Source organism: Thunnus thynnus, chromosome 16 (genome assembly GCF_963924715.1).
Source record: "Thunnus thynnus chromosome 16, fThuThy2.1, whole genome shotgun sequence".
NCBI classification, from domain to species: domain Eukaryota; kingdom Metazoa; phylum Chordata; class Actinopteri; order Scombriformes; family Scombridae; genus Thunnus; species Thunnus thynnus.
This window is the reverse complement of record NC_089532.1, coordinates 7,352,006-7,377,497: the sequence shown is the minus strand read 5'-3', so window position 1 is coordinate 7,377,497 and position 25,492 is coordinate 7,352,006. Positions and strand designations below refer to the sequence as shown.

The window sequence follows — 25,492 nt, the reverse complement described above, 5'->3', positions numbered from 1 at the left end:
GTGTGTGTGTGTGTGTGTGTGTGTGTGTGTGTGTGTGTGTGTGTGTGTGTGTGTGTATAAAAGGGAAATTCCCCCCCCCACAGTGTTGCTTCTGGGCATGTTGGAGGACTGACCCATTATGTGTCTGTAAACATTGTTGCATCAAAACCCCTGCTGAGATTTGACATTTATATGTTACCCATCCTTAAAAAAAAACACATATTTTAAGAACTTTTCAGTTAATTCAGGGTCCACTGATAGATTAAGTATGTACATGATTTAAAAACGATGAAGGAAATGCTGGGAAATGTTATAAAAAGTGTCAGTTAGAATGAACTGAAATTAAAATGCAGTTTAATGATTGGTAAACTTTGCAGGAGATACCAACAGTTTAGAGAGACATGATATTGTGGGTGTTCAACATTCAAGGTCTCATGTTGCTGTCCATTGTAAACCATGTAATCACCAAATGTTCAGGTATAAATTTGATGATGATTTTTTGAAGTTTTCGGGTAAATTGAACTGTTCTTTTATGGGTTGAGAAGGTTCTCCTGGTTCTTAAAGGTGCCCTGTGGAGTTTTAAACAAACAAAAGTTATTTTTACACCAAACACATTGTGTTTATCCTGGAGATCGAACAAACATGTTGAATCTATTTCCTACTTTGGAAAACATTTGCACAGCCAATTTTTTTTCTGCATTGTTTACATGCATGTTAGCTTGCAATTAGGGCTGCAACTGATTATTACTGGTTATTATTGATTAATCTGATGTTCATTTTCTCAATTTCATTTTGTCTATAAAATGTCAGAAAATAGTGAAACATGCCTGTTATCATTTCTAGGAGCCCAAGATGAGGTCTTGATTTGTCCAATCAGATGTCCAAAATCCAAAGATATTCAGTTAATGGTCAAGTATGAAACAAAAAAGCTTCAAATTATCACATTTGAGAAGCTGCAACCAGAAAACGTTTTGTGTTTTTCCTTAACAGACTGTCGATTTACTAATTGATTAATTGACTTATAGTTTCAGCTCTACTTGCAGTCTTCTTCTTCGCTGCCTTTCCTGGTGCATTGCTGCAATTCACCGCATGTTACATCCACCTGTATATAATTGGAATAGTGTGAAACCATTGGCATGACTGTGAATTGTCACCAGTGTGCACGTGCATGTTCACGACAAAAAAACACTCTTAAAAACAACTGCTTCATAGTGCTGCTAGAGGTCAGAAACTCCACAGGGTCCCTTCAAGATCAATAATCCAATCAGTTTCTAAATGATTTACCTGAAAAGTCACAAAAGCTGAAAAAGTTCTCATAAGCTCATGAAAAGTTGATGTTTTGGAGATTTGTTTTCACTGAACAACGACAGGGTAATGACTCAGGACAGAAATAATGTTCATAATGTTTGTTTTTACACATGTTTCATCATGTAAGTTGAATATAAAATGAATATAAAGATGCGTCTTCACATCCTGAACAGTCACGTTACTGGTGATGCAGAGAAAATATTTAAGACTTGCCTCATTCTAAGGATTTTAGTTGTTGTTTGACCAATCATAAGCAAGCGCACGGTGTTAGTCTGAACATCTTAAAAACGCAATAACGTCTTTTAACATTTAATCACGCGAGCAGAATTCTGGCTACACGGAACATCTTTGATCATATGTGTGTGTGTGTAAATATCGAGGAAAACCCTTTAAAACTGTCAGCTGGACGAGACATTTTCACTCATACCAACACAAAGCGATAGCAGCACATACTGGGGCTGTTTGGAGGCTTCAGGAGAGTTTTAGGATCAGGTGATTATATGTTATAGTGGGGGGGTAGCTGTGTCTTTTTATTTTCTGTCATTCCAGAATGAGTCTGCCTTATTTCCAGATTTTTGATTGTGAAAATAAGTTGTAAAGCGATGTGTTTTATGACGACTAAATTAAAGTTTTTTAAACTGGTGAAAAGTGTTTTAGTTTGTTTGTATTTATAGTATGTTAAAGTTAAAAATGTCTGTTTTGGTATTTTTTCTAGATTTTAACAGGTGGAATTGAGCCTGAACTTCATCATTGTTGGTTTTAATGCACTTTATGTCCGTTTATAGAAAACATTTGTTCCCATGTTTGAAGTTTTCATCCTGTTTTTATCAAAGAAAGAATTTTTGGTGTTTTACTGTCACTTTGAGTCACATTTTTTCAAAATTGTGTGACTTTTCTCTCAATTTGATGCTGTTTTAGGAATTTCTTTTCATGGAAACAGAAAAAAAAAATATAGCAGGCTTGTGCATTTCTCTGTCCTGCATGTCGACGCTGAGCTGTCAATATCTTTATAATCTGCCGTCCATCCACTCTGACACATGTTCTGTCAATTAATCTGATACTCACGACGCTGAGCTGCATGTCAACCGCTCTGACTCTCCATCCTCTTTACTAGAGAGTCGTGCCGCCACGCCTCAGCCACAGATGTTCCCCTAATTCACTGCTGGAGTGATGGATGGATGGATGGATGGATGGATGGATGGAGTGATGGATGGAGTGATGTATGGATGCATGGATGGAAAGTTCACACCTGCCAAAAGCTGGAGACTGCTGCTTGCTGCAAGTACAGTAATCTGAATAACGGCTTTTACTGGCTGGAATATATCGACCAGGCTTCAGATTTAGCAACTCATTCCTAAAGCTTCTCTTTTCTCTCCCGCCCCCATCGCCTCCCAGTATCCCTCCTCTTCCTCCCTCCCTCCCCCTCCCTCTCTATCATCCCTGTTTTCATCTCTGCTGCACTGTGCAGTCAGTCCGCCTCCAGCTGATGAGCGTATTGGCAGCTGCATCGTTCCACCCCGCTGAGTTATTGGGATTTCTCTGCTACTTTTAGTGGCAGCTACTTCCTCACAGCTGTACATGCACCTCTATGTGTGTGTGTGTTATTGAGTTATTCGGCTAATTGTTATTGATTGATTTATATTGATTTTTTTTTTTTTTTTTTTTTTAGTTCTATTGATAGTTTTTTTTTGTTGTTGTCTTTTTTTTTCCTCGCTGCTGCCCCACCTCCCGGGGCGTGGGAAGCCAGAGAGGATGTTCTCGTCCTCGTCCAGAAACTCTCTGTTCTCGCCCTGGACGTCCATGGAGCAGTCGGACTCTGAAGTGTTGGACATCAGCACCAAAGTGCAGCTGCACGGCGTGCTGTGGAAGAGGCCCTTCGGACGCCCGTCGGCCAAGTGGTCCCGCAGGTAAGGGTGAGGTGTGATTCACCTGTATTTTTTTTTGCAGGGTGACGAAGCTTAGGGGACGACTGCTTTTTCTTAGTTCCTGAAAAGTTGCCATTTTGGAGGTAGTTTTCCTTTTATGGGGACAAAAATGCAGATTTTTCTTAGAGAACGGTCACGTTTTCCTTCCAAGGAGTGAAAATGAGTGTTGAAAAGTTTATAGCTGCTGTAAGATACTTGACAAGTGAGTTCAGTCAACTTAAATTGACCATTTATTTGGCACCAAAGGTATAAAATATCATCACTCTACTGTTCTGAAAGCAAAATCACTTTAAATTGCTTCATAATTGTTGTTGAAAATAACTTTTTCTCTTAGAAAAATATCACAAATGACAGAAAATGACGCTGTTTTTATGGCAGTAAAACCCTGATTGATTAATAGTTAAGATTTGTAGCCTTGATCAACTTTATTTCTAAAATGCTGAATGATGAGCTTCAGATTTTTATTTTATTTTCTCCCAAAATGGAAATTGAGGATTTTAAAACCGGACTGTTGACATGTTGTGTATTAGAGGATCGCTTTATATAACAACAGGATATACTTATCCACCAGTGTTGTCACATCCCAATGCAACTATATGCTGTTAGGAGTGACTATTTGGATGTAAAAATGGCTGGATTGGTACCTTATGTCATGATAATGCTCTTAGTTTACATAACCGTTAAAACGACAATACACAGTGGATCCAGAAAGCCCATTTACTGCTCAATCTTTGTAACCTTTCTCATGTGCTCGTGTCATAAAGGTCAAAAGAATTTGAATTTGCTCTTTTGGTTTTTGTGCCAAACTGGAGATGGTTGGGCTTAATGATTTATTGGTATTTGTTGTTATCGCCAGATGAAAAAAAAACAGGCAGTCTGCCAACCACTGACAATGACCCTCAAAAAGGTTTTAAATGACTTCAGTCTAAATATGGCTGCATGTTTGACAACCATTAACACATAAAAAGACCAGTTTATTCATAACGTCTTTTTTGTGGCTCTGAGGGAGTTTATTTTCTCTGATGATGTCATCTCGAGTTAGACTTGAGACTTAATTTGACATAAAAACCTGAGTTATAAAGTGGAGCCATGAAGTTGGAAAGATGAAGGCGTTTGACAGACAAGAAGGTCTAATGAAAGATGCTACTGAGGTGTGTTATGGGAAATGAAGGCTCCAGCGTTATTGGTGCTCGACTCAAACTAGGAAAACTAAAAGTCATGATATCTGAGACAGAATTTGACCCTCCTTTTAAAAACCTCTTTGACACGTCTGCCAACTTTTTTGTGGATCGGAAGTGCAATACTTATTGCTGGAATGCCCCTTTAAATTGTATTTCCTTCACACAGTTTTTATTTTTATTAGTTTTTAAGTTTACTTAATTGCAGAGTTCCCTTAAAATGCACAATAACAGCACATGGAGGAAACAAATAAACATATAAATGTGTCACTCAGTAATGAGATGCATCATTGTTGCACCAGTGATGTCGATACAGCACTCTGTTTTAGCTCAACTGTTACAATTTATAAGGATAACTGGACTCATTAGCTAGTGTTACAGTCAGCTGCAGCCGTGTTGTAACTGTTTACATTTAGAAATTTGGAGATTCATCGCTCCTCCCTGTTATGATCAAACTGATGATCAGACCAAAGTTACAGTAAAACTGCAGCAGTGTGTACAGAAAATAGCAGCTTATGTACAACATGAACTGTACAGGTCTGTTGTTATTTAAGACTGAAATAAATATATACTGTCCCTCATCAAGTGAGGAATATTCATACTGTATTTATAATTGACTAAAGTGAATCAGTGTCATCATCAAGTTATCCAAAGAGTTACCTGCTCATCAGATTTGTGTTCAGAACATCAGCAGACGTCGGTTCCTTTCAGCCCCACAGGATTGACTCACTGCTGCTTTCATTGTCTTCCTCGGTACAAAGATTCTTCATCATCAAAGACAGCTTCTTACTCTACTACGCAGAGAGCGAGAAGAGAAACTTTGAGACCAACAGGTTCTTCAACATCCACCCCAAGGTGAGTCACTGCATCCTCTCTGAACCCCTGTAAGATAATGAAGAAGATGACGCTGTTTTAAGTCACTTTTTGCTTCAGTAAACAGACGGAGTCAATAATTCAGACATGAGGTAAGATTATCCCAAAAATATAAATAACAGATGTGTTTCGGTTTCAGGGAGTCATTCCTTTGGAAGGATGTTTGGTGTCAGCTAACGAGGGCCTTGGCATGCCGTTTGCCATCGTGGTCAACCTGGAAGACTTCTCTGTAAGAAAATGACACAGTTACTGCAAAGACTCACTGCTGACACTTATCACTTACTTACTGAGGTTAAAAGTATTATTTTTAAGACAGTCATGAGTGTAAAGATGCAGCCAGACAACATAAAACACAAATCTATGTAAAAATGGTGTTGTATTTAAAGTGTAATACTGCTGCTCCTGCAGAGCAAAGTTGAAGTATGACTTGACAAATTGTGCTCTTATCACTGCAACGATGAGAGAAGTCAATCTATGTGTCTCAGCAGCCCAAAGATGGAAATTCACCATCTTCTTTGACAGCCTGAGCCCATTATTGAATAGATGCTGATGTAAAATCTCACATCTGCCCCCCCAGGGTACCATAGTCCTGGCTGCTGAGTCTGAGGATGAGCAGGTCCAGTGGATGGAGATGCTGCAGGAATCAGGGAAAGTGTGAGTATATACTCAACACAAATTATCCTTTTTAAATGTTAAAGATAAAGGTCTGATGAACCCAGAACTGACACAATAGCGTATAATTTGTGATACTTCCAGACATATTGATGATGGATTTAAATAAATGTTTTTGGTAATGCTTTATTTTACAGGTTCCTTCATTTTATACTGATTTCCTGGAAATCTTTCTGAGTAATTTGCAGGTATTTAACAATAAAGGACAAGAAAGCATCTAATGTGCTAATATGTAGTTCGACACACAAATCAAACTGAGTATTTTCTATTAAAAATTGTTAAGAGTCTAATTTATTAAGATTTTTTGCAAATTAACAACTACATATGAACAGAAATATAATGAGTTTGTATGTACCAACTAAACAGCTTTTTTAAGTTCTTTTTTTTATAAAAAAATATTGTTAAAGGACCAGTGTGTAAGATTTAGTGGCATCTAGCGGTGAGGTTACAACCAAATGAATACCTCTACCCTCCCCCTTCCCTTCCAAGTGTGTAGGAGAACCTACGGTGGCCACAAAACTCGCTAAAGTTACTTATGAATATTGTATTCCATTTCTGCCAACTCCACTAGACGCCACTAAATTCTACACACTGGTCCTTTAAATACCTGCAAATTACTTTCCAGAAATTTCCAGGAAATTAGAATAAAATCAGAGGACTTGTAAAATAAAGTATTACCATTTTTAAAAACAGAATTACACTCCTTCTGTCAATTACTGCTTTTAAAAATCTATTTATTTAACCATTCTTTGGTTGCTAAAATTACGATCTCCGACCAACAGCACGTGGAAGAACGCCCAGCTGGGGGAGGCCATGATCGAGAGTCTGGAGGCTCAGGGGCTGCAGCTGGCCAAGGAGAAGCAGGAGTACCTGGGTAAACGAGGGGAGGGTCACCTGATTAAATGAGCTTCTTTGTAGGTTTGACATGCAGAGGCAGATTATGTGAAATAGTTTTCTTTCTCCAGATAAACTGATGGAGGAGACTGAGGAGCTTAGCCATCAGAGAGCACAGAGAGAGGTACGACTTATGTTACTGCCGTCCGCAAATAACAGCAAGTGTGTTTTTATTAATTTTTTGTCACCTTGGAATTAAGAAATTGTAATGAACTTCGGATATTTCTTACGCGTGTGCGTGTGCGTGTGTGTGCGTGTGTGTGTGTGTGTGCAGGAGCTGGAGCGTCTGAACCAGGTTCTTGAGGAGGAGAAAATGAAGTTTGAGGAGGTGGTGCTGGAGCTGAAGGCAGAGCAGGAGCAAATTAAACTGTAAAAAAAAAACCTCGACTATTTTCCATTAATGTTCACCAGTACTGAATCTATGGTACCAGTCTGTAAACGATATTTTGTTGTGTGTTGTTGGCAGAGACCTGGACGGCACCGCTCAGTCCCTGAAAGGTGTGGAGAGTGAAAAAGAGGAGCTGAGCAGTTTAACGATCATGCTGCAGAAATCCATTGAGGTGAGTAAAAAACATTTAGTGAGAAATAAAAGTTACTTGTCACTCATCCAACGACTCCTGTGTGCTGATAGTGCAAATCTGCAAACCAGCGTAAACAAGAACAACTTTATTGATGTGTTGGAAAGGACTCTGGTGCTCGTTTCCGATCTTGCAATGTTACAGCTGCTGATGTAATAAATTATGTAACAAACCCAATATCCTGCTAATAATCCAATTATCCTGCTAACATAATAAAACTGATACTGATAAAAAAAAAAAACTACTTTGAGAGTGAATTAAAGCCACGTGGAAAAACTTGAGTCAGAAGTGAGTCAAATGTAAGAGAAAAGACACAAAAGTAAAGACTTACAGGAATAATTGGACATTTTGGGAAATAAGCTTATTTGCTTTCTTGCCAAGAGTTAGAAGATTGATTCATTTTTGTTATGTGGATTTTTTAAACCTTTAAACAGAGCTATGCTAGCTGTTTCCCTCTGCTTCCAGTCTTTACGCTAAGCTAAGCTAACTGTCTCCTGACTGTAGCTTCATATTTGACGTACAGTCGTAAACGTGGTATCAATTTTCTCATCTAACTCTGGGCAAGAGAGTGAAAAGCATGTTTCCTAAAATGTCAAACTGTTTTTTTCTCAGAATATTACTATTAGAATAATTTTTTTTTTTTATTTGGCACTAATTCTCCTCCATAGATTACAAACTGTTAGTGTAGAAACTTTCGTCCATCTTTGTGAAATATTTTCAGAAATGTAATAACTGAACTCATAATACACGTGCATATGCAGTTAAACTATAATATAATGTATAGTTCTGTCATTTATTCAATAATGTAGATTTCAGCTGATGTGCTGCATCTGAAAAAGACCTGAATCATCAATGTAAACATCTAAAGTTCAAGAAATTTAAACCTTCTCATTTATTTGACCAAAAAACTTTTACGCAACTATATTTTTCCAGAGATTTCAACTGCAGCCAGTGAGTGGACCTTGAGTGTTGTCAAAGTACTTTCTATAAGACTGTGAACGAGCGCCGCTCAACTTCCTGCTGCTGTGATATTATTACATTACACTGGTGATACGCAGCACTAAAACTCCTCTCTGACACCAGTTCAAATTAAATCCTTTCAGGCTGAGAAGATTAATCAGCATCTGATTCTCGTGTTTTCGTCCTGCAGGAGCTCTCTCAGGAGAAACAGAGAACTCTGGAGCTGCTGGGGGTGAAGGAGCCGGAGGAGAAGGTGGAGGAGACCTGCAGGAAGTCTGAGGACAGCGAGGAGCTCGGAGACGTGGACTTGCTGCAGGACCTGCGCCACATCGAGGAGCAAATGAAGGTCCTGCTGCGTGAGAAGGAGCAGGCTGACGATAAGTGAGTGAGAAACAGACTTCAGACTGTTTTATTTGTGTTTCTTTACATCATCAGAAAGGTTACATAGTCTCATGCTGGTTAAAAATCTCTCAACCTTTTGTCTGAAATCCTTTCAAGAGCATCAAAGTCATAAAAAAAAACAAAACAAGGCTATTTTCTTTAGTTCCTGAAAATGTCTTAAATGTTTTTTATACATATAACTGACTTATTACATAATTATTCTATAAGACTAAACTGTTATACAAGAAGTTAGACTGCGATCGTGTTCTGACATCCAAAGGGTCAAACACTCTGGCCTTTCCAGGGAGCCTCTATGCTAATGGCACAGAGGATGTAACTGCTAGTGGAAATGTGTATTGATCCCTAAACAACCAGCCCATTGATCAGCACCAGTAAGTGGGATATTACAGGCAGCTGCTATTGACTGTGTAGCGCTAATGTTGTGTTATGAACACTGAAACATACGGCTCATCATGTTTCCATGAACTCTGCCTTCACTTTCCTCCTCTCAGTCGTCTGACAGATACAGCTGGGATGATGTGAAAAATACAAACATAATCATACACGATACATTTTACATCACCTGTACTGCAGTACGATAGTCCTGCAACAAATACTAGTTATAATGTTCAGTTTTTGTAGCCTCTACTTCTTTAGTAGTTCAGTATGGTGTGTTTGGAGGCTGCATTTTACTGAAAGGTTTTTCTAATATTTCATTGACCTCATTTACATACACAGAGGAGCATACAAAACAACAACAACAACAACAGCAACAGGATCATACAGTTGAATGAACAGTGACAATGTTTCTAAGAGATTGTTCTGTATTTATCACTAGACTGTTTTATTGGATGGGTTAAGATATTACATAATAATTTATATTATAAGTTAAAGATCCGCTTCAGACATGTTTTAAAATGTATATAAAAAAACTCTACGTTGAATGTTTATTCATGCTTATATGGTTTTTCCACAAAAAAAGCCCATTATGCACTTGTGTAAGTTGCACAGTAGTTCTGTCACAAACTGGTTTTTACAGTCTTCTAGTGTCAAACTCTGCACATACATCATTTTTTTTACAGTGAAGCTCAAACATTCAACTGTAAGAAGAGAAACATATTTTTGAGTGGAGGAGGGCTTTAATAATCACCTACTTTAGCTTAATTTGTGATTAATTTTAATATTTTAATAATTTTTTTTCAGTTTCAGTCATTATTTTTGTTTTTTCAATCATATCATGATAAAATAATATTTCACACTATAAACAATAGAACAGAATAGATAAAATTATATTATCTATACAACCTGTTGTATCTGACATTCTCACACACACACACACACACAAAAAAACATGTTAGGACAGCAGGTAAGTTTGAAAGTTGGCACAAGTAAAAATTATAGTTCATAACAAAAAATTGCATGGAAGGAAAAGCATGAAATCCCTGATGAAGGTCGCTTGAACAAAACGTAGCTACTTAATAAATTTATAAAAACAGAGTGAGTCATTGTGAGTCATTTTCTTGTTTTGAACTATTTCTTTATCCGCTACACACCTGTCTGTTTGCAGGTGTGCAAAGTCCACTACTTTTTTTGCATAAGAAAAAGTGATAAAAACCATAAAAAGAACCAATCTGATATTCAACTAAATTAAAAACACTGAATTAAATTAATCTAAAAGTCTCAATTAAATATCATAGTTAAATAAACAAATGCAAAATGTCAGTTTAACTTGCCTCTTTAAAAGAAAGCTGTCCTGTTTTAACCTTCAAGTGACATTACAAGTGTGTGTGTGTGTGTGTGTGTGTGTGTGTCCACTGTATTGACACTGATGTCTGAAAATCCACAATTGCAGCTTTTTTTCTGCAACAAAAACAGCGTCATTTTAATCTTGTTGGGTTTTTTTTTAAAAGGGGTTTAAAAAGGCAGAATTAGGACAACAACATGCTCACTGTTCCCTGTGTTTGTTTTGTTTGTGTAGTTTGTAGTTTGTTCCCCGTCTGATGGTGTTTCTGTTGTTCAGGCTCAGGGAGATCGAGCAGCGAGCCAAAGTCCTGCAGCAGGAGAGGGAGTACTACTCGTCTCAGGCCCGGACCCTGCAGCAGTCGCTCTCTCAGCTCACCGCGGACAAACAGCAGACTGAGGCTGAGCTGAAGGTAACACAGCATGACTCAGCTGCTCTCAGCCTGCAGTCACACAGCAACCAAACACCGCTCGGAGTCCTTTCAAAGGTCAACACATTATCCTGTTTATATGAGTTTATAATATGGTTGCAGAGGAAAACTTGTAGAAGAAAAAGGATGGATTAGTGAAAATGTCCTCATTTATACTTACCACTCAAAGAAAATATAATTTTTACAAAGTATTTAACATTTCTGTCATCATATGAACAAATAAATACAGGAGAAGTGTAATTTCAAAACCCTTTTAAATGTGTAAATGCAGTGTGATTGCTTCTGTAGACACACTGTCTCCCTGCTGTTCGCTCTGCTTTATAGTGATTTAAATGGACTGAAGGCTGCTGATTACTCTGTAATTCACTACATTAATACTGGATATAATGACAGAAAGTCACAGCTGAAAATGGAGGCGAGTTTTACACGTATTTCAGGCTTTTAAAATGTCACTTTTGGAAGATCTGTAAACATATTAAAAGACCAACCTGAACTGTGTCCCATTGCCAAACATGTTAGATGTATACAGTATATACTAAGCACTCATCTTAACAGTATAATGTTTTATCTGTTAGTATACAAGAAACCAACACACTAAACAGCTTTATACTAACAGGAAATGATGCAATGCTCAAGCCATTGAATGTCGATCAAACTTGAATTGTAGAACGCCAAAGAGACAAAAATATTTAGTTTATAAAACTTTAACAATATTTTTTTCTTTTCTGAGCTGTTTACCAACCATCCATAATTATTTTGACTTTTTATCAGCTTTTAGCAGCTCCTCCGTTTCCTTTTCAGGTTTAGGTTTATTGAAAACACTCTAATATATTTTAAAATACAACATATTAGCCTTTGTCAGGGATAATGATAAAGTCCTGGACTGGTGTTTTCACAGTCCATCAACCACTTAACAAGATCTTATCATTGTCTGACATGAAAAAATATTGCATAACTGACTCCTAAGAAGAAACAATTGATAAAATATTAGAATGTAAAATGTTAGACTCACATAACATCACATCATGAAAGACAACAGTAGAGTGAAACTATTTTAAGATGCATCATACTGACTGTTTAGTGAACTGCTTAGATTGAGCGTACTTTGTACTTTGGACACAACCCGTCTCACATTATTGAGCTTTTCTCACAGCAGAAAGACATTTTGATTGTTTTAATATGTTTATTAGGAACACAAAATGATCCGATAACAGGTAGTTACATAAGCAACCAAGTGTACCCGTAGTATATACACTATATTTTGTTTTATAGTGAACAACAGACAAGGAGACATAACAATAAACCTCCCGCTCACACCCCGACTTCCAGCGCCAGCAGAGTCTTAAAGTCAAGAAAGAAAAAGAATTGGAAATAAGAGGATTTACAAAATACATAAACAAAACTGACAGTTACAGCAGAGGAAGAATAAAAAAAACAAAACAAAACAAAAAAGCACAATAAAAACCCATCAACATCACATTTCATCACCATCCTGAATGTCAAATAAAGGCGAGGAATTCACAAACAATAACAAAGATGGAATAAAGAACATAAAGGGTCTCATCTTTTATGATGTTGTGCTGTTGATCTTCTTAAAGAGTGTATTTGATTTTTTTCCAAGTGTAAAAATGAAAGGAGATCCTGGAGCCACAAAGAAGGAAGATTAGGACATTTGCAGTGCAATAATGTGTTTCTATGTGCAATCAGGGATGTAAAAGCTAAGACATCAGCCTCTGTTGCTGTAAGGCCTGGAGCTCAGAGCTAATTCCAAAAATAGAAATGAGAGAACAACATTTTAAAGGGAAATTCAGCACCTTAGACATTTAAAAAAAAAAATAGAGCAGTAGTAAGTTTGCAAGCTTGGGGCAAAACAAGAATGTGGAATATTTATAATACCAAGGCCATGCACATTATTCAAGGTTGAAGGTTCATTCTAATTGCCATTATATATAATGCAGGAAGGCACAATGCAATAAATGTATAATACAAGTTATAGTGCAAAAACACTTGAGGTAGTGCAGGTAGAACAAAGGTAATGTTGATAATTATACATTATTATGACATCTGTGACTTTTTTGCTTGAACATGTCAAAACGTTTGATGTGAGAAATTATCTCACATTATTTTTATTTTTAATGGAACCAAATTATGTGTTTGAATTGAATTTTTTTCCTCGTCTTTTGATTGAACCTCTGCTTCGTCTGAAGTGTTTTATACATTTTGTCAATTTTAAGTTGAGTCGCGATAAATTAGCTGTTGATGAGCTGTTGGCTAATTTACATTGATGTTGCTAAAATTGTCAAAAACAAATACATAAATATGAAAATACATGACTAAAAATGACCACTACTACTACTAGTATTACTACCACTACTACCAATAATAATAATAATAATAATAATAATAATAATGGAGTTGGCCTCTGATTCTGGTGTGAGTACCACAGTCTGTGCTAATAACACAGGTGAGGGTTTCTCATCCTGTCAGACGTTTTATTGAATCAAGTTCATCTTTCACGCCTGGTCTGACGAGCTGAGTCCGTCTGACACAAAGATCTGGTATCACATTACACTTATTGCAACACAAATGCTCATCCTGTATGAAATAACTTCTCTTTCCTGCCTTCTGTCTCTTTACATTTCCTCACATATGCTGTTCTCCTTCCTTTTTCCCTCCTTCAGGTCTCAGTCAAACTGTATTACTTGCAAAGTACAGATGAGCAGTTTAAGACACAAATTCCTGCTGAAGTGCCCTTGAGCAAATACCAAAACCCTAACTGACTAGTTAAACCAGTCACCTCAAGTACTTCTTCTACTGTATGTTCCCAGGTTGTGACTGTAAAGACTTGTGTTCTTAGCAGGCTTAGTATGTTAATAATACTGTACACAGCAATATTATTGGAGTGAAGTTAACAATATTTATTCTGTGTTTATTGTCAAATTCAATGTTTTTAGTATTTTTGCTTGTCAGGTGGAAAAGCCTCTTGAACTGCTTTCAGACAATCACAGGACGCTCTTGACTCCACTTAAATACAGACTTATTATCTTCATCATAGCATCATAAAGCAGGTTTCAACAGTCTGTAACCTCCTTAAACATTTGAATTTCTTCCATCATATCAGCAACATGAAACATGGACTGATTAATACAGAATCATCGAAAGCTGAATTTTAATACAATATATCAATTAACCTTCTTCTTAGTTAATTGCTCAAATATATTTGTACACACATCCTGTCTGTTTCCTGTGTGTGTCAGGCGGAGATAGAGTCTCGGGTGGAGCTGGAGAAGAGGCTGAAGCAGGCCGAGGAGGCTCTGCAGGACCTGGAGAAAAGCCTCAACTCAGTGGAGCGGACTAAAGAGAGAGACGAGAAGATGAAGGGGGACGTCACTCACCTGAGGAGTGAGTAAACTCTGTGATGCACAAATATATCTGCAGCTGTTAGTCTCTGTATGTGCTGCAGGATTGTGTTTAGTTTCCTGCGAGCTGAAACATTCAAAGAAGATGAAGGAATAAATCTGAATGCACCAGTGGATCTTAAGGATTCAGAAAAGGTTTGAGTCGCCTGTAGTATCTCAGTTAAATAAATACATGCATGAATGTGCATTTAAGTATGTTTACTCTAATACTGATCTTTTATGTACATATACAGACAGATGGAAACACACTTAAACACACACATTAGTGGAGATCTGCAGAGTATAATCTGATCTGATCCGTCACCTCTGATACCTGTGTGACTGCCATCCTCTGGGTAGAATTTGTACTACATGTTGATTCTCTAATATCACACTTTCATCAGGGATCCGTCAGGAAGTCCAAAATAAGATTTTTCAATTTTATTTTTTATGATTTAATTCAGTATAAGTAGTATAAGAGTATAGTACAGTATAAGAACAGCTCTGTGTTCAATATTATCATTTTCATGTCTTTATATAATTGTGCAGTTGACATTTTAATATTGAAACATAATGATTTTATGATAATAATACATGTTCACGGTTTATTTTAACAAAATCTGTCAAAGCCTGACTGTTAATGAGAACTAATTTGGTTTTTAATGAGTCATTTTGTTTCAGGAAAAGACTAAAAACTATTACACAAGTTTAAGATTTCACACTGTTAACACTTAATAGCATTCACTTTAAGATAATACTGTTGTTATCCTGATATTGTTTTGTCTCACCATTAATATTCCCCTTACAACAACAGAAACCTGTCTGTCTGTAGCTTCAGGTTGAACAGGTGACTGTGGCCTGATACTGTAGGTCAGCGGTGGGTAAATATGGGGCTTGTGGGCCAAATTCGGCCCTCCAATAAACATATTTGGGCGCCTAATGAAAGTTTTTACTTTTATAGATGATGTCAAGTCTTTTTTGGGAGACCACATTGTTATTGCTTTTTCCCCATCCCCTTAAGAATAGTAGAAAACAGCATTTTATACAAAAATATACTAAAAAGACCCACAACACAGAAACAAACATAAAACAAATCTACATAATGATAATATTTAGTTACACAAATAACGGTAATAAATCATATTCCTGCTACAGGTTCATATAAAATTTGATTAAAAAAAATACCTCATAACATCTTATAAACTTACAGAATGAATAGTACAGGTACATAAAGATAAGTTGGACAATCTGACCATAACAGATTTGTGTCACAGCACTTTGTTTATGATCAATATTTGCCCTCAGATGCAACCCTAAAACTGATCAAGAATAAATACATTTTTATTCTTGAACAAATAAACAGTACTGAAAAACTGTCCCATGTTATTTGAGATTATATTACATGAAAACTGTAATAACATGAGCCTGTCCTGTATATATATATATATGATGTGTGTTTAACCAGAATTCTTCGAGGAGTGTATCTGTGCCGCAGAGATCGAGGCGAAGCTTCCAGCGATCATGAAGAACGCTGTGTATCTCCACAAAGCTGCCGCACGCAGAATCAAGAGCTGCCGAATCCAGAGGAGAGCCTCCAGACGCCACTGGTGTAAGTATGAACATCACACACTGATGATCACGACACAAACACACCACCACCACATGCATATGTTATACTTGAATCCATTCATGTTCCCTCAGTCGGTCTACAGCAAAACTCTTTATAGAGTTTTACATTTCATCCACATGTTGGGGTGAGCTGACTGAGCTGTTTGCAAACATGCTGAACAAATAAAGTTTAGATTATTGTCACTGTTATAAATGTTAGATTGTTGTTGTTGTAGCAGGAATAGCAGGTGCATCAGTATTAGTACGAGTAGCATTAGTTGTACTTGCAGTAATGTATTATTAAAAGCAACAGTAGTAGTAAGAGTTGTAGTACGAGTTCTACTCCTTGAGTTTTCTTGAGGTTTATTTATCAAATGTAAGCAAACAAACAAAACAACACAGAGGACAACAAATCTTGGTGCCTCTCTTACTCTGGTTCAGAAAACCACAGACCCTCCCAGGTGCATGCTGGTCCTTTATCTGCCCACCTGAGGTGCACAGACCCAATTCTCTGAAAAAAACATAATAATAATAAACAAAATAACAGTAAACTTATTAAAAACAAGCTGCAGACTGTTCAAAATGAGCTAATTAGAGCTTATTAACTCAAACTTCCTCCCTGAACACACGTAGAGCACATTTTTCAAAACTGTAATTATTTTACTGTTGAAAGGAGAATGTTTCAAATTAAGTTCGGTCTCACTTACAAAATATAAAGAATACAGCCCCCAGTTACTCAACTAACTACTTTATTCTTATCAGAGATCATCATAACTATGCAACAAGAAGTAACTTAACAAACATCATCAAACATCCTTTTAGATTCAAGACTTCTGCAGGCAAAAGCACATTTTTATACTCTGCTGCAATTCTCTGGAACAGTTCTCCAAATCCTCTGAAGCAACAGCAGACAGAGCAGGTTTTAAACTCTTGGTAGAGAAATGGTTGATGAAAAGCAAATCCTTATTTTGTTTTGCTTTTTGTGTAATTATTCAGTTTGTTTAGTTTGTTGCCTGACTTGAATATCTGCCATCTCACCCCTTTCCCCTCCTAGAGGACCACAATGGAAATAAGCTTTTATCTTTAGTTAATTATTATTCATTGCACACTCGTCTTTCAGCACAGCCTCAGTAGCACCACCCTGCATTTCACTGCACACAAGAGACAAAAACAACCTTTCAATTCTTTCTAAACGTAGTAGTACTAGTAGTAATACTGTTAGTTCATGGAGTGGTTGTAATAGTAGTAGTTGTAGTACAGTTCTAGTAATAATAGCAGTAGTATTATTAGTGCTAAACTAGTTGTAGCTGCAGTGGCAGTATATGGATGAGAAATGTCTTCAAATCACTTATTTAGTCCAATTAACAGTCTAAAACCCAAAATATTCCATTAATAATTAGATAGAGAAAAGCAACAAATCCTCATATTTGAGAAGCTGGAATTAGAGAATGTTATTTGATATTTTTTACTTTAGAAATGACTAAATGATTAATGGATCATCAAAAACAATATTTACAGCAAAATAGAACATTAATTTCTCCCTTTTCTATCTTAGAAAAGGGCCCCTGTTAGAGTCAGAAGGACTTCATTAATATGTTTTCCACATTTTAATATCCCCCTACAGTGAAACACTCAAAGTCATTTGCTGTAGCAAACACTGATGACGGCAGCATGGAGGAGCTGAGGGAGACGGCCCGGCGGCTGACCTCTGACAGCAGCTTCAGAGAGAGTGTGTACAAGATCATCGCTCGCAAGGATGCAACAAACAAAACTGAGGACTGAGAGGAGAGAGAGCGAGGTAAAACAGACAGACAGAGAGAGAGAGAGAGAGAGAGAGAGAGAGAGCATCCTACCGGAGGAGAAATGGTCCTTAGCTTTACCTCAGTCCACAGTCATTGTTAGACATCCTGATCCCCATCCCAACATTAATATAGATGAATGTACAGTTATCTACTTGATGGCATTTACAGATGCAATCATAAGCTATTAAACATACTGATGAAGTTTAATGGACAATCTCGGACTGACTAAGATATGAAACCTTTAGATTTAACTCGCCCAAAGAGTGATGATGATGATGATGATGATGTTAAAGGAAAAGCCTAGTGATATTCTATATTTTTGTTTTTGTCAACAAATTCGACAAAAAGACCAAAAAATGTGTTAGTGCGTCTCTCAATACTTTGACTTCCTGAGCTGGTCTGTTGTACTCAATTCAAGTCCAATTCAAGTGTTTCTACTGAAGACGTAAATCTTAAAAAATGCATCATGAATATGTAGTTTCATTTTTTAAAATGGCCACTGTAGTTTGTAGCGAAGGATAGTCAAACAAGAGTAAATGGAGCTTTTGTTGGGGATTATTTTGAGCAGCAGATTTGATACACTAGCAAGTATTTACACCACGAGGACAGTGTCTTTGGTAGTGATTTGAAATAAACTATTGTTGCTGTGTTCATGGTAATGAGGGAGTCAGCTATGTGTTTTTGGACAATAATGGAGGTCTATCAGGCTTTGAATATACAGGAAGTAATTGGTATTTTCATGGGATTAGTTGACAACAAAAATATATAAATATCACCAGACTTTCAGACAGACTAACCCATTAAAACAGCCACTTTATGAACTAAGAAACCTTCAGATTTGAGCCAAAGAGGAATTATAATGTTATAAATTTAATGTATATTGAGAATAGCTGATCTCTTATTAATTATTTATTAAACTACTGAGTCATTTCACACTTTTCTTCTTCATTTGTTTTGGGACTCCAGACAGACCTGGTCAGATGCTATAGGAAACTGTGAAACACATAGCAGACTGTAGCTTTGTACATTGAGTTTGTGTTGTGTTTAGATGACAAACGATGCAAATCCATATTGAAAAATGTTTGTTTTTATTATTCTGGTTTTGATTGTATGCACGGATTGTGTCCTTTTCTTAACAGAGGTTTGATGAAAACAATGAACTCACAGATGTGTCTGATATCAACCTTGACCGTTTCATTATTGCTACATCTGAAAATATGTCCTCAACAAAGCAACTCAATGTCATTTACTGAAGCAAGCGTTTCATGATAATGTACAAATGGTAACAGAAAAGAAGCCCACGTGTCAGGGGAAGGTAATAAGGAACATATAATGGACTGAACAACATGCCTTGATGCTAAATAAAGCTGCGTTTGAACCTTGTACATTTCGTTTCATTAATGCAGGTAAAAGGCTGTAGGTTCATATCAGATGTCTCAATTCCTCCTCTCAGCGGCACAATAGATGGCACAGTGACTAGTTAAAAATGAATAAAAACTTTGATATGGATGTTTTTTCCATTAGAGGAGAGTTTTAACTGACATACACGTTGATAAAGCTGAGTGTGGGAGGAAGAGTTCTGTCGGGGAAGATTGTGGGTGACATCACCAGCTCTCGTTCAGCTCCAGGACCTGCAACACATAAAATAATAAAGTGATGAATGTGGGTATAAACAATGCAGGTGGAGTCACTTCATGCTTGAAGATATTCTTTGAAGACACTTTAAACCAGCATTAAAAAATGTTTTGGCAACTTTAAATTGACATATTATCACCATTTAAGTTATTGAACTGTTGCCTATTTACACATCCAGCAGTTTTGGGGCAACATTAGCGTTCAGTGTATGTGAGTCCATTATTTATTCTCCTTTAAGCTTTGTTTTTGCTCTCTACAATCTCCTGAGGGAAATATCTGCTCTTAAGCTGTTAATGCTCCTCTATGTTCACTAGTTGCTGACTGTGTCTGACTGCTGTTTGATGGTGAGCAGGTAGTGAACTGTCAGGTTTTAGATCTCTGTTGCTGGAAACAGTGGACTACTGCATCTAGAGAATGAGAGTGAACCAAAACAGTAAAGCTGCAGTCATAAAACCAAAACAATGAGCTGAAAGAAGTTTAAAAAAAAGTGTCATAGAGCTGACGGGAACTACAGAGTCTAGTTCATCACTATGAGTGACATGTGATCATCTGATCAGTTAATAAAAACATTCATTATCGCACCTTTAAATTAAAACATAATGGTGTGAAATAACTGTTTTAGTGTCACTGTATCCAAAGCAAAATGTCAACCACTGAGATAAAACTGGTGCTTTTGTTGCTTACATTTGATTTTTAAAATACAGATTTGTATGCATCTGAACTTTTTATGAGCACCAAAGGGAATCTAATGTTCACTTTCTACATGTATTAAAGACTTAACAGCTGCTAAGTGCTGAACTTTTACTTACTGTATGAAACCTTTATTGTACGAAGCCCCTAAATTCTGAAAGATTATGTTTTTTAATCTTGTGCGCACAAGATAAATAAATATAATCTTTAAGGACTTTGAGGGCTCTGCATTATTTTTGGGTGGTAAAGAGGAAGCTTGAATGTTACTTAATGTTGTGTAATGTTCTCTTTCAAATACATAAATGAATATTAGGGGTGTTGAGATCAATAAGTGTCATTTAATAGTAATGCAGAAGCAATGATCCATGTGAGGTTGTGCTGACAGTGAATACAGCCTCTTGTGGTTTAATGTGAAATCAATTTGCTCAATGCAAAATGTTAAATTAATTTCACATAAAGTAATGCAGCTTTCAGCTTGAGTAATTTTATTACATGCTGGAGATAAAGTGTTTTATGCTGAAAGGCTTTTCATTAGGACAGATGAATGATGCACTTCCTGTGTTGACTGTCTGTTAGTCTTTTGACCTCAACTCTGATACGTTTTTAACACATTATGACTTCTAATCTTTCAGTAGCTGTTAAATCAGTGCAACAGGGGTTAAATCCAGTCAAAGTTCTACAGGTTTAGGTGTTTCTCCTCAATCTCTGATATAGTATTGTTCTCCTTTGTCATTCAGAATTCAATTCTACCTGCAAATACGTGATTTTCTGCTGCAGTTAGAATATAACCTTTTCTAGCTGGACCTCATCTTTTCAGTAACCATCATAAGCAGCTACAAATCTGCCGTCTCATCCCCCCCAACCTTACATCACCTCCCCATGATTATCTGGTGGGAACAGCGTGGCTCGAGTCAGAGCCATAAGCCTGTCGGTCCTCTCTGTTGGTCTAATGCTGCATTTCAAATTCATTCTAGCTTTTATCTCAGACGTCAGCAGGTATCAGGCACGTGGCTGTCTGAAACGCTGGGATTAGACTACTTTCTGTAGGGACAGCGGCTGACTCTGTAGGTCAAGGTTTTAAAAGATTTCTCCCTGAATGAGTGAAGAGAGGGAATACACAGGGAATAGCCAAACACAGATGTTAATACAACAAACTGATGGCATGTTTTTCCAATGACGCCCTGCAAAGAAAGTGCCAGAATGAGCTGGTCTCTGCTGCCAGAGAGCCACCTCCCCACAGGCAGCCCCCTCATATTCCCACGCACTCTCTCTGCTCAGTCATTCACCTCCCGCTGCTCCATCCCGATTGCTATCACTATGGCAACAGCTACTTCTGAGGCTCAAAACTCATGTGTATCTCCCTTTCTCTTTTTTTTTAATCTGAGAGATTGTAGGATTAGCACAGCCAGAGGCCTTTAAAGCCTGTTGTTGGCTTGCATGTCGGCTCATGAGTATATGCATTTTTGCTCTCTCTGCACTGTGGAGGTCAGTGTGATCAAATTTTGTTGTGTGCGTGTTTTTTTTTAATTGCAAATGCTAAAAGGCAACAGCTCGTAACAAAACAGAAGGTGTTGCATAACCTGGAAAAGCAATAAAAACTCGTACCTGTTGACCTTGACACTTCAGCTGGCGGCTGTGTTGGGAGCAGATCGGCTGGGGGGGCAGTCAGGAGGCATCTGTCTCTCCGAGCACTTCACCGTTTACTGTAATCGGACATGACGCAGAAAGACAGAGGAAGTCCTTGAGGGCAGTGATGCTTCATCAGCACAAGGCTTGTGCAAGCAGCCTTCCTGCGCTGCATTGTCAGCGTTTAGGTGCAGATAAGTGTCCAGCCTGGGGCTTTAAATCCATGCTTTCTCTAGCTGTGTGTACAAAAGGATCCCTCATTTGCTTATGGGGTCTTGGAATCATTTCTGCTTTTTATTGTTGTCTTATGCTCAGTTTTCCCTTACAGGGGTGCTCCCTTAAAAGCCTCTACAGTTGTCATGGAGTTGTGCTTCCTGGTCAACAATGACTCTATTCATTCCAGCACAGCTTTCAGTCCAGTAGCTGAGATCGACAGAGCGGAGGGCAAAGAGAAAGAGAGAGGAGGGGTTGTGTTGCTGCACAAGGCAGCTCTCTCTAGCTCTCATCTAATATGAAGTCTACTGTATGTCCTACACAGGCTTACTGTTCATTTTTCACAGCTGATATAGTTTGTAGTCTCATTACATCCATTATACAACATGATGTCTTGATTTGGTTTGCTTTGATAGGATCTTTAATAAAAAATGATGGTCGAAAATGTGATTAAATCAACCGATGGGTAAAGATATGTAAGGAAAGATGAGAAGAAGGGTAAAGCTGTTGATTGATGAAGGCCATGATGAAGGCAAGAGCCAAGCACATGACCAGAAGTAAGGAATCCACTATAAAGCCATGGGTTTTATTTTTCATCCAGGCTGGCTTTGAGCTGAGCCTCTAGGGCCATCTTATCAAAAGTACGCATGTTGGTCTCCTCCCGCACTTTGTCTCGCACGTGGAAAGAGGCTCGGGCTACGGAGCGAGCGCTCTCCAGTACCGCCCGCTTCTCCTTGAAGATCTGCTCGCTCTTCTCCAGTTTCCTCTCAATGGACTGCAGCAGTTCCAGACGCCTCTGCTTCTCTTCCTCTTCCACACGCTGCCTGTTGAGCCTCTGAAGTTTTTCCTTCTCCTGTCGGCTCTGGACGGCTCGCTGAGCTTTCTCTTTGGCCTTCTCCTCAGCCACTAAAGCCGCTTGTTGGGCTCGTTTCTCTGCCTCCTTCACACGAGCCTCCAGCAGCTGCTGTTGCTGCCTCTCACGCTTCTCTGCAGCCTTGCGTGCTTTCTGGATCTGCTTCTCCTCACGCCTGGCCTTTTCTTTCAGCTCCTGCCCTCGACGCTCTACTATCTGTTCATAATTCTCCAGGGAGCGGCTGAGCTTCTCCTCCGCTGCCCTCCTGGCTTCCTCTCTTTCCTCCTGCTCACGGCGGGCGATCTCCTGGATCAGAGCGGCGTGACGTCTCTTCTCAGCTTTGTTCAGACCTCGTCTCTCCTCCTGGGCCTGGTGCTCCTTCTCCTGCCTCTTCAGCTCAGCCATGGTGAGCTTCTCTTTCAGCAGCAGCCTCTCCTGCTCCAGCATAGCCGACCTCTCTTCCTCCAGAGCCTTCCGGTTCTGTTCCTGGAGGGTTTTCTTATGCTTCTCCTCTCGTACTGTCTGCTGTAACCTCTGCAGACGGCTGCGCTCCTGCTGCTCTGCAAGCTCCCTCCACCGCTCCTCGCTCTCTTCAGCCTGTCGGAGTTTGGCAGCAGCTGATTCTCGTTCCTGCTGGCTGAGTCTTCGCTGACGTATCGACACCTGTGTCTGCCACACACGCTGGCACTGAAGCACTGCACGCTGCTTCTCTCGTTCCTCCTGCTCTCGCCGCAGCTCCTCCATTCTGCGTTCGCTATCCCACTGAAGGTGAGCCACGTAACGAGTCTGACTCATGATGTCTTCTTCCTGGTATCTGGCGAGCATCAAAGCTGCAATCTTGCGGTCGCGCTCAGACACGGCATTCAGGCCTCGACGCTTCACCTCCTTTACTATGCGCTCCACCTTCTGTGTTGTCTGAGGAGAGTGACTCAGGTCACCAAGACTGAGGCTGCGGCCCATCAGGGAGTTAAAAGTGGCCAGTGTACGAGCTCGGGGGCTGGAGACTTTAGCCCAGTGATCTCGTGCGCCATCCCAACTATACGAAGAGGAAGCACCCGACTCTGACGAGGTGCATGTGGTAGTAGTTGTGGTGTTGGAGGTCGACGAGCAGACGGGGTCCATCCTTCGCTGTAAAGACTCCAGCGAATGGCTTTTTCCTCGCACCTTGGAATGAAATCCAAGATGTCCATTGTGCTGAGAGAACGGTCCTCCTGTTACACCGTTAAGAGGCGTCCCAGAGGTCTGAACTGCAGGCTTTGACACCGATGATGTTAGTGTAGATTTGGCTCTGGGGAAGGAGGGGGGTTTTGGTGTTGATCTGGGGAAAGTGTTTGAAGATTTACCACCAGAGGACTTCCTGACTATCGGTGGAGGGCCAGAGACCGGCCGTGTGGCTTTTACTTGTTCGGATGATGAGGACAAAGAATGCTTGATAGATCCTTGGAAAGTACTCTTGGAGGATGGCACGGAGCTGGTGGACTGAGTCGATTTTGGGGAGGTACTAAGACTGGAGGCAGGGGCTTTAGATAAAAGAGCTGGACCTGTTTTAGAGGTTGGACCTGATGCTGTGGCTCTAGAGGATGCTCCAGAATCAGGGGCTGAGCTGGAGGTCACTGGCCCAGATTTAGGAGGCTGATTGGAGCCAGAGGTGACTTTGTGCTGCTGCTCCACCGAGGAGGATGATGCACTGCCGTTGCTATTGACTGTCGCCTGCAGAACTCTTCTTTTTTCCTCCCTAACAATCCTCTCCCTCTCCTCCCTGCATTGCCTCAGTTTAGCGTGCCTGTCCCTCTCGAAGACTTCATAAAGCCCTGTCGCAACGCGCATGGAGCGGCCAGGAGCCTCCCGGGCAAAGTCAGCCAGCGGGCGGGGCAGGAGCTCCACAGGTTTGACCCCGCATCGAGCACACGCCTCCAGAGAGCGGGGGCTTGTTAACACATAGCGGCTGCCCTCTGCAGCTGGCGAGTCAAAATTGTACAGGTCCAGGTGCAATTTGGGCTCAGTCTGAGTCTGTGGTTGCTGAGGTGGGGCCACCTGAGAGGAGGCCTCTGGCCCCGCCGTGGACGCAGTATGGCAGGGGCTCGGCTCAGAACTGCCCGTGGGCGGCGTCTCGAAACCGGCATCCCCTTCCTCCTCTGTTGTTGTGCCATCGGCTTGGTCTGGCAACCGAGGGTCTTCAGTGGCCACAGCTGGTGTGTCGAGCTTTGGGCCTTTACACTTATTCTGCTCCTCAGCCTCCGAGGGGTCGACCATAGTTGGCTAATACTGCAGGTAGAGAGAGGGAGGGGGCAGGGTTCGATGAAGGGGGGGGTTGTATGATACATGAGGGAAAGTGGATAAAATAGTAGGAAGAGGTTTCAATTAGAGGATTATAGCATTCAGTCCAGAGCTTAAGAGAGATGCAGTCTGTGGGGGAGGGTCATAACGCAGGTTCAGAGTGGCATGCATGCATGAACACATATTCATGCACTCAATGATTTTACACCAGATGAGACATTTTCCCTTCAGGGAAGTGACATAACACACAAAAAACACTACAGTCCTCTAATAGAGAATCTATTTTTGGCAGAGTTACTAGGCTGAGAGAATTTGATTACTCATAGCAATATTTTTCACTCTACATCACACAATCAACCTTGAAATACCTTAGACATAGAGTCCTGATATATTTATTATTAACAAGCTGATAGTAAAAGTCTAATTTAACCACTGAGATCCTTTCTAGTAAACAAGCACTGAACTGATCTA

The 25,492-nt window shown here is 39.4% G+C and overlaps 2 protein-coding genes across 4 annotated transcripts in view; one reads left to right on the top strand and one right to left on the bottom strand.

Moving 5' to 3' along the window:
* Positions 1 to 118: 118 nt before the first annotated feature.
* plekhd1 (pleckstrin homology domain containing, family D (with coiled-coil domains) member 1) lies at positions 119 to 19,110 on the top strand. Its single transcript, XM_067614353.1, has 13 exons — positions 119 to 3,194; positions 5,152 to 5,245; positions 5,403 to 5,492; positions 5,841 to 5,917; positions 6,718 to 6,809; positions 6,901 to 6,953; positions 7,104 to 7,198; positions 7,296 to 7,389; positions 8,558 to 8,748; positions 10,769 to 10,901; positions 14,177 to 14,321; positions 15,783 to 15,926; positions 17,550 to 19,110. The coding sequence occupies exons 1-13, from the start codon at positions 3,040 to 3,042 to the stop codon at positions 17,705 to 17,707; spliced, it is 1,521 nt and encodes a 506-aa protein (XP_067470454.1). The 5' UTR covers positions 119 to 3,039; the 3' UTR covers positions 17,708 to 19,110.
* The window catches only part of ccdc177 (coiled-coil domain containing 177), a 40,391-nt gene continuing 33,695 nt past the window's right edge, over positions 18,797 to 25,492 (bottom strand). For 2 of the 3 annotated variants that reach the window (XM_067614345.1, XM_067614344.1), the window contains exons 2-3: positions 21,658 to 25,009; positions 18,797 to 19,358 (exon numbers count right to left, since the gene is read on the bottom strand). In XM_067614345.1, the coding sequence (XP_067470446.1) occupies positions 22,478 to 24,997 (2,520 nt within the window). In that variant the 5' untranslated portion in view covers positions 24,998 to 25,009 and the 3' untranslated portion in view covers positions 18,797 to 19,358; positions 21,658 to 22,477. The remainder of the gene's footprint in view (positions 19,359 to 21,657; positions 25,010 to 25,492) is intronic. The other variant, XR_010931855.1, reaches the window with a different exon arrangement.

Coding starts and splice junctions, on each gene's coding strand:
- plekhd1 (XM_067614353.1), top strand. CDS start 3,040: ATGTTCTCGTCCTCGTCCAGAAACTCTCTGTTCTCGCCCTGGACGTCC. Junction 5,918..6,717: donor CTGCAGGAATCAGGGAAAGT/GTGAGTATATAC, acceptor TCCGACCAACAG/CACGTGGAAGAACGCCCAGC. Junction 6,954..7,103: donor ATCAGAGAGCACAGAGAGAG/GTACGACTTATG, acceptor GTGTGTGTGCAG/GAGCTGGAGCGTCTGAACCA.